The 14,479-nt window shown below is 49.6% G+C and overlaps 1 protein-coding gene across 2 annotated transcripts in view; it reads right to left on the minus strand.

Moving 5' to 3' along the window:
• Nucleotides 1–14,479, minus strand: part of LOC127473372 (sodium/potassium/calcium exchanger 3-like) — a 186,596-nt gene that overhangs the window by 100,920 nt on the left and 71,197 nt on the right. For both annotated transcript variants that reach the window (XM_051792900.1, XM_051792905.1), the window contains exons 5-6: nucleotides 12,002–12,086; nucleotides 10,548–10,651 (exon numbers count right to left, since the gene is read on the minus strand). In XM_051792900.1, the coding sequence (XP_051648860.1) occupies nucleotides 10,548–10,651; nucleotides 12,002–12,086 (189 nt within the window). The remainder of the gene's footprint in view (nucleotides 1–10,547; nucleotides 10,652–12,001; nucleotides 12,087–14,479) is intronic.

Raw genomic sequence — 14,479 nt, forward strand, 5'->3', positions numbered from 1 at the left:
CTTGCTCTGCATGAATGTAAGTGGCAGATGTCTTAGCAATAAACATCATTATTGGATCTTAATGACCTTATGCAAATCCAACCAATCATCCTGAAATCACAGCTGCTCAGCCAAGCCAAGCAGAAAATTAAAATATCCTCCATGAGATGACCAAGACACTTTCTCCACCAGCTATCTGAGAGAGAGGGAAATTACTTGAGTGGACAGAGAAAAACCTGCCTACAAGGATGGACCCTAGTATGCCAGACATTGCTGTTAAAGATAGATCTGTAGTTTACTTGCAAAACTGCAGTTACAAGCACTTTGTCATCTGTGTCAGTGCTAGAAAGAAATACGAAGAAAATCTACTTCACTATGCTCAGGTAAAATTTAATAGGTTCCATTGTCTTTTACTCACTTAAATCCAGCCTAAGGTTCATTCAAATCTGAAGTCACAGCAATTCAGGAGATACATATGTGAACGAGACAGGAAAAAAGGAATTCTTGCAATTCCTACAAACGGTGGCACTTAAAAATCACGGAGCTTTTTTTTTCGGAACACAAACCTCTGGAGCAGTTCCTTGAAGCCCTTCCACTTCCCAAAGACTGACAGCAGCCAGCCAGGCTGCTGGTCACCCAGGGATGGTGTCCTTCAGACAGACAGAGCTCTGGCACCTCCCTGGGCATGCACATCTCACGAGGTGAACGCCGACGGTGCCCAACCTCTCCCACCTGATGAGCCGCCGAGCTTCCTCGGGTGGAAGCACAGGACCACAGTACGCCCTGGCTCTCACCTTGCCCCCCTCCTCAGGCCCTGTGTGTGTCTGTGTGCCCGTGTGTGTGCAGCTGATGAGCTGCTCCCCCACGCCAGCCATGGCAGCCCAGTCTCTGTGCCTCTGGACGCCGGTCCAGGCCCACAGGCAGTGCTGGGGCCACGTTCAGCTCACACGCTTGGGGACAGCTCGACAGCGGGCTCAGAGCCAGCTGGAGCACTGGGCTGGTGGCCACAGCAGGCTGCTCGGACAGCCCACACCTCAAGGGACCTGCTCCTGTCCCACGGCCAGTGCACCGAGCTGGAACACCCCACATAAAACAGGTTCAAACCAGAGAGGTTAACGAGACCCCCTCGGATTTTGTGATGCTCTGGCACTTGTCATTCTGTATGGAAAAGCAAGAAAGACCAAATTCTTTCTGTCTGTCTTGACAGCAGCCTCGGAAATCCTGATTCCTGAGAAGCCAAATATCCCTGGCTGTCTTTGGAGAATCTGTCAAGGACCTCACACTCCAGGACAGCCCTGACAGAGACTGATCTCTCAGGGCTTCTCTGTTTCCCTTGGCAGGGGCACAGGCTCTGCTTTTAAAATTTGCCATTGATTATTTTAAGAATTCCTTGCTTGGCTCAGGTAACTCTAAGGATCCTGCCACCTGCATGCTCATTCTCACTAGTCATAGTATCACATATTAACGGGAGAATGTGACAGTGCCCTACTTGTATCCATGTCTATATTACATTAGGCTGTAGATCCATCTGCGATTGTCAGCAAGAAGCCACTGCAGAGCCTCTGCACCTTTCCTGGGAGACATATCCACATCTATTACACTAAGGAACAGAGAGGCAGCCTAGAAGGTGAGGTGTTCACTTGGGACTGCAGCAGTGCAGCTCTTGTCCTTCCCCTGGTCCTATGGCCCAAGTTCAGGAGAGTTAATTAAGCATTCTCCCTTCCTCAGACAGGAGATAAGATTTTTCTTTTTTTTCCCTGGCAGCAGTACTGGATAATAAATGTATGTGGGACTGCAAGGGGCTTAAATCCTTTGGAAAGGGGGACCCACAGACACGCAGTGACCGAGATGCACTGCGTTCATTTCTCACTCACAGCCACTCTGTTCACAGGCAATTCCATTCTGACAGTTTTTCTCTCTGTTTAGCCTTTTTTGCCCTCATGTTAATCAACTACCAGTACCCACTTGATTTGTTTGCCGCTGCAAACCACTCCTTAGCCTGCCCAACAGCACCTGAAGGTCTCATTTCACCAGCACTATTCCCACAGCACAACACAGGGTTGTGCCTGAGCCAAGAGCCACAGGCTAGAAATGCCATGTACAGGACGTGGCACGGCTCGGAGGGTGCTGGGCTCCTGGTGGCACTTTGATACATCTGTAATTCAGACACAGAATCTGCCAAGCAGGTCCACCACAATCTCAGAGGCTGCCCATGAGTCCCCAAACACTGGAGCTCCCAGCCCTCACCAGTGGGACGTCCTTCCTGGTGTCTCAATCACACATTCCTGGCTGCAGCCTCCACCTCTGGCTCAAGTCTGCCACAAGACTTCTGGCCACATCCTTCTGCACTGTTGGCCTTTTGAGGATACTGTTCCAATGCCTCTCACATCTTCTCTGAGGTCATTTCACCTCAGCCAAATCTCCCTCTCTTGCTTTGTGAGAGTCCCCCGTGTGGGGGTCACAGTCCCTGTCCCCCTGCCGGGAGGGATGGCAGTGTCCCTGCCCACTCCAGAGGGAGCACTCCCCATCCCAGCCATCCACAGCACCCAGCAGTGCTCAGCACCAGGGAAAACAGTGGAGGGCAGGTGGCAGGGGATGGATACCAGTGATCCAGAGACTGCAGGCTTCGTGCTGTTGGAAAGGGCATGACCAAACAGAGGGTGGGAAACAGCAACTGCATGTTTAATATTCAGCACACACTTTCTCTCTCTCGCTCGCTCTTAAGTGCATCAGTCCTGTAGCATTTGTAATGAAGATAAGGCAGGAAGGAATTACTTAAGATAATTACTGCCATCTTCTAGCAGTGTGTAGGAAGAGAGGAACGGCCTGGCCATCAAGACCTGCACAGTAATTTTCACAAAACCTGCCTTGTTTTAGGCACTGTTACATCCTTCCTGCAATGAGCCAATCAGTCCCTCACCAGCTAATAATCATTAGCTGCAAATCCAACACAGTAGAGACCACAGGGTACACTTTCCCCCCTTACTGCTCCACTGATCACCCCCTAGACTTCAACATGACCTTCTGAGTCAGTCACACTCTTTCCCACTTTGCAGTCCCTGGAGGGAACAGAAGCATTGTTGACAGCAAGGTCTAAACACCTCTGGATGCCTGAGGAGCTGGGGTCAGAGAGCTGCAGAGGTCCAGAAACTGCAGCAATGGGAGAGCTCTTCATGCCAGAGGAGCAGCCTCCTGCTCCCCCTGGGACAGTCCCATGGTGCAGGGGAAGGGCCAGCCAGGCTGGCTGCCCCTCTGCCAGGAGAACACATGAGGGGCCATCCCACAGCACAGCAGGAATCCCAATCCCACATCCCCTCCTGGCACACTGAACCACTGCCACAGCAGACAGTTTAGACAGATTCCTGCATGGAAGGCACTCCAGGAAAGCTGGTGGGCAGCTGGAGACCCCTGTGCTGGACTGACAGCACAGCAGGATGTCCTGGACCAAGGCTAGGGAGCACCCAGAGACACTCCCTCTATATCCCAATATCCCAGGACACTAGGAGTATCCAGCTCAGTCCCCTGACCATAATCCTGGGCAAAGACCCCAGTGTCCCAGGATGTAGCATTCGGGCTTGCTCGGGGCTCTGACCAATACCCCACCACTCCCAGCCTCAGCAAAACATCAGATGAACTCAGGTCAGACCAAAGAAAAAGCCAGGCCTTAAAACACACATCTGTCAGGCAGTTAAAGCAGCAGTGATCTAAGGGACTCACTGTGAGGAAAGCTTCCTTCCCATCACCAGCCCCCTGATTTTACCTCTGGTCCCCTGTTCTCTGCAGAGCTCAGCTGCCACTCCGGCTCTCGGTTCGTACACGGTGCACCAGCTCAATTTATTCTCATTATTTCTCCGAGAATATTTGCTTTTTTAAGCAGCTCTAGATATTTTCATCGCTGTGGCAGCAATCTGTCTCTGTGACACTCTCAGAATGGAAACAGTGGACACCCTCCAAACCTCAGGACAAAGCCAAAAATATTTCCCTGCTCAACTGGTACTCGTAACCATCCATGAGCTACTGGGACCAGCGTGTCTCCTTAGCTCAGACTCCCGCAGAGCCGAGGCAGCAGGACCCCGAGACCTGCATTTGCAGATACCTGCTGGACTGCAGGATCTGCAGCAGAATTCAGGGATAGCTCTACACAGGCCAGTGTGCACAGGTTAAATATGTCCCAGTCTTTTCAGACTGGCCAGCCCTTGCCAGAAACAAACCCCAGATTTTGTGATTTCCCTTGCTTTCGTGCTACAAATGACTTAAGAAAAAATCCTACCAATGGTACATCCACGGTATTGATCTGTGTGTGAATTTTGAGAGAGAAAACTCGATCTCAAATGGTGACAGTGTTTCATGGCAGTTAGGAACTAGACTGTTTTGATGCTGATATGAATCCATTTTCAACTCTTCTGATTGTCTTCCCTATTTGTATCTCACTATTGAATGCAACTCTGCGAACAGGGTGCTGAAATGCTAATATAAAAAAATCACAGCAGCTTCTGTGATGGCCAGACCAGTCCTGGACCTTCATGTAATGCATTCATCAGCCACTGGCACTGAACTGGCACCACTTTCATGCATGCTGTTAGTCCATTTATGGGAAAGAAAGTTGCTTCAGGAATGATAAAATGCTTGCCAAGCTCATCAGAGCTCTCCCAAAGGAGACCCAAAGGGTTATGGTTTAACAGGTACCTCTGACAGAGCTTATTCACCACACACAGGTCAATGCTATGGATCAGCAGCAGCAAGGAGACAAGGCATGACACGGACAGAGAAGAGGATGGACACCTTTCCTGTCACCAAACACACTGCCTGGTGAATGCAAACCACATTGGCTCACACAGCGGCCACAAATTTGCTGTAAATGCAGAAACCCCTCATTCCTGAGATAACACACTTCTGTTAGAGGGAGCCAGAAAGGATCTAATTTGCATTATCACTCAGAGTCGCTCTCTTGTCTGTCTGTGCCAAACATCCCAGCAGGAAAACCCCAGGGAAAGGGAGCATTCCACTGCCTACAGCAGATATGGCTCTGACAGCACACCAAGGGTGGCGCGAGGAGCCCACCCACCTGCCCAGGCAGCAGCAGGGGAGGAGCCAAGGCAGCAGGTAACTCCTGCTGCTGGCCTGGTAACTCCTGCTGCTGGCCTGGGGGCTGGGAGGCCCCTGTGTGTTCTGACCAGGACCTACAGAAAGGCTGCAGCCTCTCAGCATTGAGGACCCTTGGGCAGCACCTCTGAATTAATGGTGCCTCTCTGTCCTGAAACTCCATCGACACCTTTCTGCCCTGGCTGCACCTTCTACCGACACCTGGCATTCCACAGGACACTGCCAGCATCCTCCCTCTGCTGTTCCCATACCTGGGCTTTCCCACATCACAGCCATACCAGCAGCTCTACATTCCCAAGGACCACTGCCTTGCCTTCTGGGACTAGTTCTGTCTTATTGGTCTGTCCCTTGCCTGCAACACACCCATGAGTGAAAGAGCAGGCCCACAGTCACTATGAAATGCTGCCAGCACCAAAACCCACTGTGCCTGGGGCTACAAGAGCAGCACACAGTCCCAACAGCTGGCATTAAGCCCTCCTGAACTACTTCTCCAGAGTTTACATGTTTTCCACTGATAGTCACAGATCAATGAAGAAATAGCAACAGCAACTTGACTCTCCCCTCCTGAAACTTCCCCCCAGCCCAGGAGAAGAAAATAAAAACGTGCCTGGATGCACTCACTGAGGCGAAGGTCAGTAACGACTGCCGTCTGAGCTGGGAGTGAAACCAAAGCTTAAAAGATTAAGATGCATGCGAGCTGGCTGTACGGCACAAGTGGGGTAAAAGAGATGACAGAAGTCCCAGGCTCCTCATTAAACAGTGTCCTACCAGGCTATTAAACTGTTTAGTTTCCCTGTCACTGTGTAACACCAATTTCTCAGGCGTGTTTTCCCACTGACATAACCCGGAGCGCAGGGCAGCAGGTGATTCTGAGAAGCGCCTCAGCTGGCACAAGGGTTCCCTGACCTGGACAGAGGAGAACCTTCTGAATTTAGTTTATTTCCTCAGGTAAAGGAATCCCACTGAAGCAGAAGGAGGCAGATCAGACAGTCCGGATAGCCCTTTTTCACTCAGTATACTGAGGAATGATGCCTCGCCACCTACTAGACCCCTTGACAGAACAAATAACTGCAAGAACATCTGTAGCACAAGCCAGCATTCTTGGTCCTCTGCTCCACCCAAGAGCAGCCTGTCTTTTTCTGTGAAAAGGTAAAAGAGAGAAAGTTGAACTCAAGTGAAAAACGCAGCAGTTAAACACTAATTAACAGATCAAGCCACGCAGATCCAAAATTACAGTTTAACGCTGGACTTGCACAACTTGCAACCCATGGTTATATTGCTCTCCTTAAGCACCTTTCACCCTCCATCCTCCTCTGCAAGACTGCAAAAGGCAGTGGGTCAGTGCTGGGTGAGGACAGAGGAAGACAGAACAGCGTGCAGGGCAGAGCAGCAGAGCTGCAAAACTGAGACGAATCTGGATGGGGAATGTCCAAAACCAAACAAGCTCTGCTTGTGCTGGCTTGAATGAGAGCCAAATTAAGCAAGGACTGCTTCCGAGAATCCCATGTCCTTGCCACCAAGGATGGTGAGAGGGCAGTGGAAGGAGGGGAGAATTTGGGAAGCACAAACACGAGCGTGCGAGAAGACAGGACAGAGCGACTGAGGCTCTGCAAGCACAGAGAAAGCCTGACACAATCCATGCCTACACAGACGGCAGCATCCATGCCAGCATCTCCCCTGCTGTCCCACATGTGTCCCCAGAACGCCGCTGAACTCGTGCCTGAAGCACCTGCTGCCATTTCACCTCACAGCGTTCTCTGACTTCCTCGTTCCCCTGAGCCAGAAGGAAGCAGAGCAGACACAGCAGCTAAAGAAACAACATTTGGGTGGTGTGACTCAGCAGCAGAAAGGAGCCACGCTGGTGTCCCAGGTGTTCAGACAAGGGAGGAAACAGCCACAGACACATCCAACCTGCACTACAGCAGCAGGTGTGCCAGGATAACGTCAGCCAGGAAAAGTCAGGACAAGGAGACACAGAGCAGAGGTGTGGGGAGAGGAAAAGGGATCGAGACCACTGTGGGAAAGCTGAATGCTCAAGAGACAGCCGAGGTGGATCCATGATCCCGGGAAGAATCTGGCTGGTGCAAGCTTTTTTCCTCTCAAGCCTCCAGAAAAGGAGAGTTGGGCTGTGTAGACACTGACATGGCCACTCAAACCAAGGCCAGCCCAGCAAGAAAATCCCTGTTCAGCGTGGAGCAGCAGGAGCAGCACCTGAAGGCAGGACCAAAGAGTGTGCCACAGGATGCTGTGCAACAGGGAAAGAACAGGCCTGTGCCAGCTCTAATTGGCCCCTAAAATGACAAGTTACTCTTTTCTATTTAATCTCTCTGTGCTTTGTTTCCCCATCTTTAAAACATCCCTTCATCTCACAGAGGTTTGGAGAAAATTAATTAATTGCTCATCAACTGCTCAGATACAATAGTGATGAGATCAGCAGACGTTCAAGAGGAAATTAATAATTCTGCCTCTGGAACAGGGCTTGAATAGAGCCTGGTAAATAAGGCAGAAGGGCACAGAGTGAACAATAAAGAAAAAACAAAATCCTGAATAGCTGCTCATTAAGTGAGCAAAGTCCATTCTGTGCCTGAGGGAGGCAGGGACCCCACGGAGAACCTGGCAGGGGACCCTGTAATTAAAGGCTGGATAATAATGAACACACACCGGGGGGGCGAATTACGGGACACAGGGAACCCCAACGCTGCTATTTTCTAACTTTTCCGTGTTTGACTTTCAACCCTAACAATGCTCTTTTAATGCCTTTTTTAGGTGTGCAGTGTCCTACAGAGGTGTGGGCATCGTACTTCCCTTCTCCTGTTCCAGCAGTGGGATGTCTATTCTGATTTATTCTGAAAAGTGTGCACTTACAGCCATTAAAGGCTTAGAAGAACAAACAATTTGAGTTGGTGCTCAAGCAAATGCATACCAGCTTTTGGGGCCGTGGGCTTGTTTCTTTTTCTAAGCAAGGTAACCAACCCAGTATTTTCTTAAGCCAAAGAATAATACATCCAAACACAGCACGCACAAACTACAACCTAATTCAAAAATAAAACATAGCCCAGAGAGAGTTGGTCAGTATTTTACAATTCAACCATTTACCAGTCAAAAACCATGAAAACCAAACCAAAAGAAGGCTTTCTGAAAGAGTGCTGATGGAAATGCTGCAGAGAGCCCCTGCAGGTCTGAGCTCTGGCATTCCCAGCCCATGGACAATACATCTGAAAACCTGAGGGCTCCAGCTACTGAGCCTACAGGTCTGAGCCCAGAGAAAAAGCCCTGGAGCACAGCAGCAGCTTTGACCAATGACCAGACCCCAGGCTCACCTGGCAACTCAAAACTGAGATCCAGGGCTCCAGCTGAACAGAAATCCAACCACCAAACAAATTCAGCACCTATGTTAGTGCCTCTGTAGTGACACTGTTGATAATAAAACCAAATTCCTGTTAACACTAACACAAAACAAAAAGATGAATCACTACGATAAAAGGGAATGACTTTTTGGTGAAAGACTGGGAGTGAGAAAAAATATAAATAATAAACCAAACCAGAGTTTGTCCAGAACATTGTAATTATTGACACTGAGGTTTCTTATTTGCTCATTAAAATCACAATTCCAAATCCATCATTCCCGTGCTCAGCCACCCTCTGAGGGTTAAACTGCAGCAAACAAGTGTTAAGTGACTTGACTAAACCATACACACATCACCCCTAGAGTCAAGGAGAACAAAGCTGGGACAAATCAGGCAAAATCTCAGTTCTTGGCTTGAAAGAGTCGTGCAGACCCCACTTAGGATGACTCTCAGCAGCCAGTCCCCAGCTCGGACTCCTGAACGCTCCCCCTCCTGGAAGGTGAAGGCATTTCTGAGAGCACTCGAGTTGTGTCACATCCTTCAGAACCATCTCCCACCTGCAAACAGGCTCTCGAGAGGACTGACATCCTCTGCCAACCCCCGAACTCCAGCAAGCCTTTTCCACTGAAAACTGTGATTTGGAGCCAGTATTTTTAACAGGTTTGAAGCGTGCAGTCTTCACTGTGGAGAGTAGAAATCGGAAGAACTGGCTCCTCTGCCATTGTGCTAAACAGTTAATCACCTTCATTGGCTTGAAAAAAGCAGCCTGAGCAAGAAGTCCTGCTGATTACAGGAGAACACCCCTGGGGAACACAGCTTCATGCCCCAGGAAGGCTTTGGTCACTAAAAACTGACCTCCATCAACTGGGCTTTCATGGAGTTACAGCAGAGCCACTAACTATCTGCAGCTTCCAGCTGCATGTTCCCATGCAAATAAGGACACTTAGGTGGTTAAAAGGTATTATTGTGGCCTTATCCCGAAGCCTCCTCCCAGTGAAAATGTTCACCTTCATCCTGTAAAAGTTCACTGCTACTGCAAGTAAAATTGGATCCCAAGTTTCCCCAGGAAAGCCCAGTCTCTCTCTGCATGCTTTCTCGTACTGACCAAGTCATTCAGGTCCCAGTTCTTCTCCTAGAGCCAATTATCCCATTGCCCTGCGTTGGGAACCTCACCCTGCTTCTCCTCTTTACAAGTAAGTCTGCACAATAACATGTCAAAGGACATTTATGAGGTTGTAAAACACCGGGCAAGTTGGCAAGTGCGAAGGTGAATGCAGATTCAGATATTTAATTATACAGTCAATCACACCTGCAGTTCAGACAGCAGCTCAGATCTCAAAACTTAATTACTTTAATTTCAGATTAATAGCTTGTGTTGTCATAAGGAGTTTGACACGCTGGAAAACAGTCAGAAACGACACTGGGAATTGATCCTGACTGCTAAGGAGGAAAAACATTGGAGCATCCGTGGAAGTGTTCAAAACTGACTGGGCCAGGCTCTGAGCAACCTGACCCAGCTTTGAAATCAGCCCTGCTTAGAACTGGGGGAGTCAGGGTGTGAGGGCTTTGGATCAGAGACCCCCAGAGGTCCGTTCCCACATACCCCATTCTGTGCCTATGGACACAAACGACCAGACAAACCACAAGCACAACTGTATCTCAGTCACACAACTTCCCAAGCCCTGCCAATCACCCACATGCACCCCAAGCCATCTTGCACAAAGGCAGCTGCTCTGGAGCTGCTCCAGGAGCACCATCTCTCCCTGGAGGCTCTTCCCAGGGCTTCCCACCCTGATTTACCCGCCAGAGGCACCTCCTGGCTCCTCTGGCCTGAAAGGGCCCAGTACAGCCATCACTATGTGGCCTTCAACAGCTACCAGGAGGAGGTGTTAAATAGCCAACTTTTATTCCTTTGACCACCCACATCTTGGGCAGCCTAAAACACCAGAGCTGACGTTTGCTGTTCTGCTTTTCATTTCGAAAACGCGAGAGGAACAGCACAGGGCCCTGTTAAAAAGAACAAAGCCAGAGGAATTTGTGGCAAGGTTGTGAACCTGGCATCTGATTTCACAGCACAGGGTGCAGCAGGAACCGTTAGGAATCATTAAATGCTCTTACCTGTCCTGCAAAAAGCCCACACACGCCAATAATACAGAGAATGTTAAATACAGCCGAGCCTACAATGGTTCCAACGCCCACGTCTCCTTTTGTGATAAAAACACCTGAAAAACAAGTTCAAGGGAAGCTGTGTAAATTGGAAAGAGCAGAATTTTTTCACAAAAAAATTGCAGACCTCACAACCCCAGTAATGAATCTAAAGGCAGGCACTGGTTCTGCCACTTTTTCTTATATTTAATAGGGCAACCTGCAGAGACTTGCTTTCTGAGGGGACCTGGACAGATTGTCTGATGGAAACCAGGTACCTTAGTCATGTCTAAGTTACCAGCCTCCTGGTCTGGTGATCCACCATTATGGCAATACTCATCACAAAACACTGTAAGCTCTGTGGGAGCAGCTGGTTGGACACAAATTTGCAGGAAACTGTCTCCCATAAAACATTCCTTCCCCAGTACTCCCCATATCCCCATCCCAACAGGCTTCAGCAGGGATAAAGCTTCAGCAGAAGCTGGAGCTGATTCAGAGTCGTCTGGCCATTAGCTACTTCCAGGCTGAATGATGCCTCTCAGGATGAGTTATGGGGCTCTTTTCAGAGCTCTTCTGTCACACTTGGTTAAAATTGGCCAATGAGGCTAAAGGTGAGGGAGATGAACTGACAGACACATGCATCATGGTGCTGCACAAAATCCTTTCCTTAGGAAGCCAGCCTAAATATAACACTCCATCTCCTGCTAGCTGTCAGTCTGTTTAAATTCATCACTTGCTTTTAAGGTTCCAGCAGTATTTATCTGGCCAGTGCAGTTTAGGTATGTTTTCCAACTTCATCCTTTTCTCAGAAACACAGAAGCACTCACCTGTCAAGTGACATGCATCTGGATTACACCACAGCAGGATAATGATCTGACTATTAGAGTTTTTCTAAGTTGCCTGAAGGAATCTGTTTTTATTTTCACCCTGCTACTGCAGTCCCCTTAACTGAAATGCAGCCCCAACTTTGTCCAATTTAAGTTCCCAAATGTTACAGCTTTGCTCCTGTAAGGAGATCTCTCTGCAGAGCACACAGCTTTGTGTGAATTAACTCGTGCTCTGCATCTGACAGCTGTGACTCAAACAGGAGTGTCTCCTGGAGAAAGTATCTAAACTGAAAGCTAATTCTTCTTGGTGATGGAGAGCCCTCCATACCCCCCCAGCCGCCGCCCCGATGATCCCCTGCCAGTAGAGATGTGGATGAGTAAAAACTGCACAGAACAGCACCTTTGTACAACCCTGACTGCAGTCCCCGCTCAGCTTACGGCTCGGGAAGGACTTCAGCTAGTGAGGACTGCCCACAGTCAGTCCCAGGTGTGCCCACCAGGGAAGGGCCTGGGGTTGTACAGGCACGCAGCAATCCCATTTCAACTCTGGAAAGCAGCCAGGGCACCGCCAAGGCTGGGGAAGCAGCAGGTTACAGTTACCTATGACAGACGTGAAGAGCTCGGGAGCGGAGCTTCCCGCTGCCATGAACGTCGCCCCAGCCACGTCCTCGCTGAGATGCAAGCGCTGCAGAGGAACAGAGGCACTGGTTACAACACCGAGCAGCTGAAGGAACCCCACTGCAGACGTCAAACTGTCTGCCCAGAGCGGAAACCTGTGTAAAGTTTTATGTTAACAAAGGTTAAGTACAGGGGAAAAGTCATCACGGGCATCGGCTACCTAAGTCAACATCTCCTGGCAGAGGGGGCAGGTTGTGCCTGTGCCAACCTTTACACTCTAGACAGCGGGGCAGCTGCACTACTCATGGCTCAGTCTGCCCCACAATCCCAGCAATACACACCTGATCCACTTTGGCCCATAAAGGGCAGGGCTGCAGCTCAGCCTTGGTTCACCCCCAGCCACCTTCCCTGGCATCACTTAAGCCCTGGACATTTACCCTCACCTCACCATCTTTCTCTTGGATCACCATCACTTACCTCCTACACCTGTCCCCCAGCAGTACCCAGGGACTGCCTAAAACAGGGACTTCTGGAAGGGAAAGGACCCACTGTTCTATGAAAACTTCATCAGCACATGCTGCTTACAAAGATTCACTTGGCTAATCACGCTCTTGGTGTTGTCTGCATTCCCACTACTCCATCTGCACCAGTGGCTGCTCAGCAGATGCCACAAGGCTGCCTCGACAGCCACCAGCTCTGAGTTGTTACTGCACCAAGCTGGGTGTGAGGCAGCAGCTGCCCTGTGAGTGCAGGGCAGATCCACAGCCAGAGCAGGAGGATGAGCCGAGGGTGCTGAGAGGTGTCCCTGGCAGAGCTGGCTCCTGGAGGCAGAGCCCCCAGCCTGGCAGCAGAGAGGAAACCTCCCTGTCCTCTCGTCCCTCCGCAGCACTGCAGGGCTTCTCTGCAACTTCATCATTGCCTCTGCACAGAGACAAGACTGCAGAAATCCTCCCACCAGCCTTATCTGGATTGAAGGTCCCACAACGGCAATCCTGGCCCCTAAGGGAAGGGAACCCTATCCACTCACCACACAGGTAACACTTGTATGTAGGTTATGGGGACAAGGTGAAAGGACAGGATGTGCCCTCACCAGCAATGCTTTTAAAGCAGAAACCACAGCATCGCTGCAGTGCTGTAAAAGCTTGTGGAACCGGATTAAACACAGCTTTATGGAAAATTATTTCAAACAGGATCAAACCTACTGTGGAAGAGCTCATGAGACCAGAAGTAGACTCCCCAAAGGGCAGGTTCTTCTGCAGGCTGCTCTATGGAACTATGGAGACAGCCACCCCACAAGAGCTGCTGCAACACACGGTGTCTTTTGAAAGCAAAGACAATCAGCCTTTGCAACGTGACCCGTGCCTTTTCCTGTGCTTTCTTGAGTGCTCACATCAAGGACAAACCATGGAAAGCTGGATGTTTTGAAGACAAGCCATTCTGGACTAATGAAATCAAAAGTAGTTGGACCAGGAAACAGGACTGCACATTTCTTTTGCTATCATCTAATTACAGGAGGGCTTAATTATGCATAATCTACATAAAAGGGCTTGAATGCCCCCAAAGGTCACCTATGGAGAGAGAATCAAACAGGAGTAATAGGAACAGTAAAAGTCTGATCCATTTATATGACCCATTTTGATAATTTCTAGTGACACAGCACCTCTCACCTGGGCAGTCTGATGTTCAATTGCAAAGCCTTCTCTTGCACACACAATCAAATAGAACTTGTTATTATCATCTTATTGGTGGTGCTGGGTAACAGAATGGTTTGGAACCACTAAAGCACACGAGGAATTGTTATGTACCATTGAGAAGATAACAAATAACCAAAAAGCAAAGATGTGGGCAAATGAAAACTGCCTTCTGGGGCCCAGGTGCAAAAAAGGCTCGCACAGCAGGGTGCTGAACCACAAATATCAGGTTAGTTTAGAGATGACTTCCATCAGAGCTGTCAGCACAAATGACTTCTCCTGCCATCTCCGACACCTCTCCCAGGGCTAGGCACAGCCCATGCCCTGACCAGTGGCACTCACTGCCAGGAACACGGGCAGGCTCTCCTCCAGATGACACAGACATCTCACTGCCAAGACCAAACCGTATTTCTACATGCAAAGATTCCATTGCCTGGAACTGACACAGGGAGGGCTTGCAGTCGCTGTGGGCACACGGTCTGTGTTCTCTCTGCAGTGCCTGACCTGATTTAGGCTGAAACGTACTCCTTGTCTTCTAAAATTTCAGCATGCTAACCTTAGCAAAAGAGGGACAGAGTCCCTTGCAATTGCTGGGAGCATTCACAAGCTTCTTTACAGCTGACCCAGCTGCTTTACAACTTACACCCACACAACACAAGGCGTGAGACTCGGGGCTTCGAGCACCAGGCACAAGACCTGCGACTTCTACTGGGGCAAATCACCAGAGGTTTTAGTTTGTGTCAGATAAGGGTGTTTCTGCAGAGACATC

This window comes from Manacus candei, unplaced genomic scaffold, assembly GCF_025592945.1.
Source record: "Manacus candei isolate 608988 ecotype Guabito, Panama unplaced genomic scaffold, ASM2559294v1 h1tg000035l, whole genome shotgun sequence".
NCBI lineage: Eukaryota > Metazoa > Chordata > Aves > Passeriformes > Pipridae > Manacus > Manacus candei.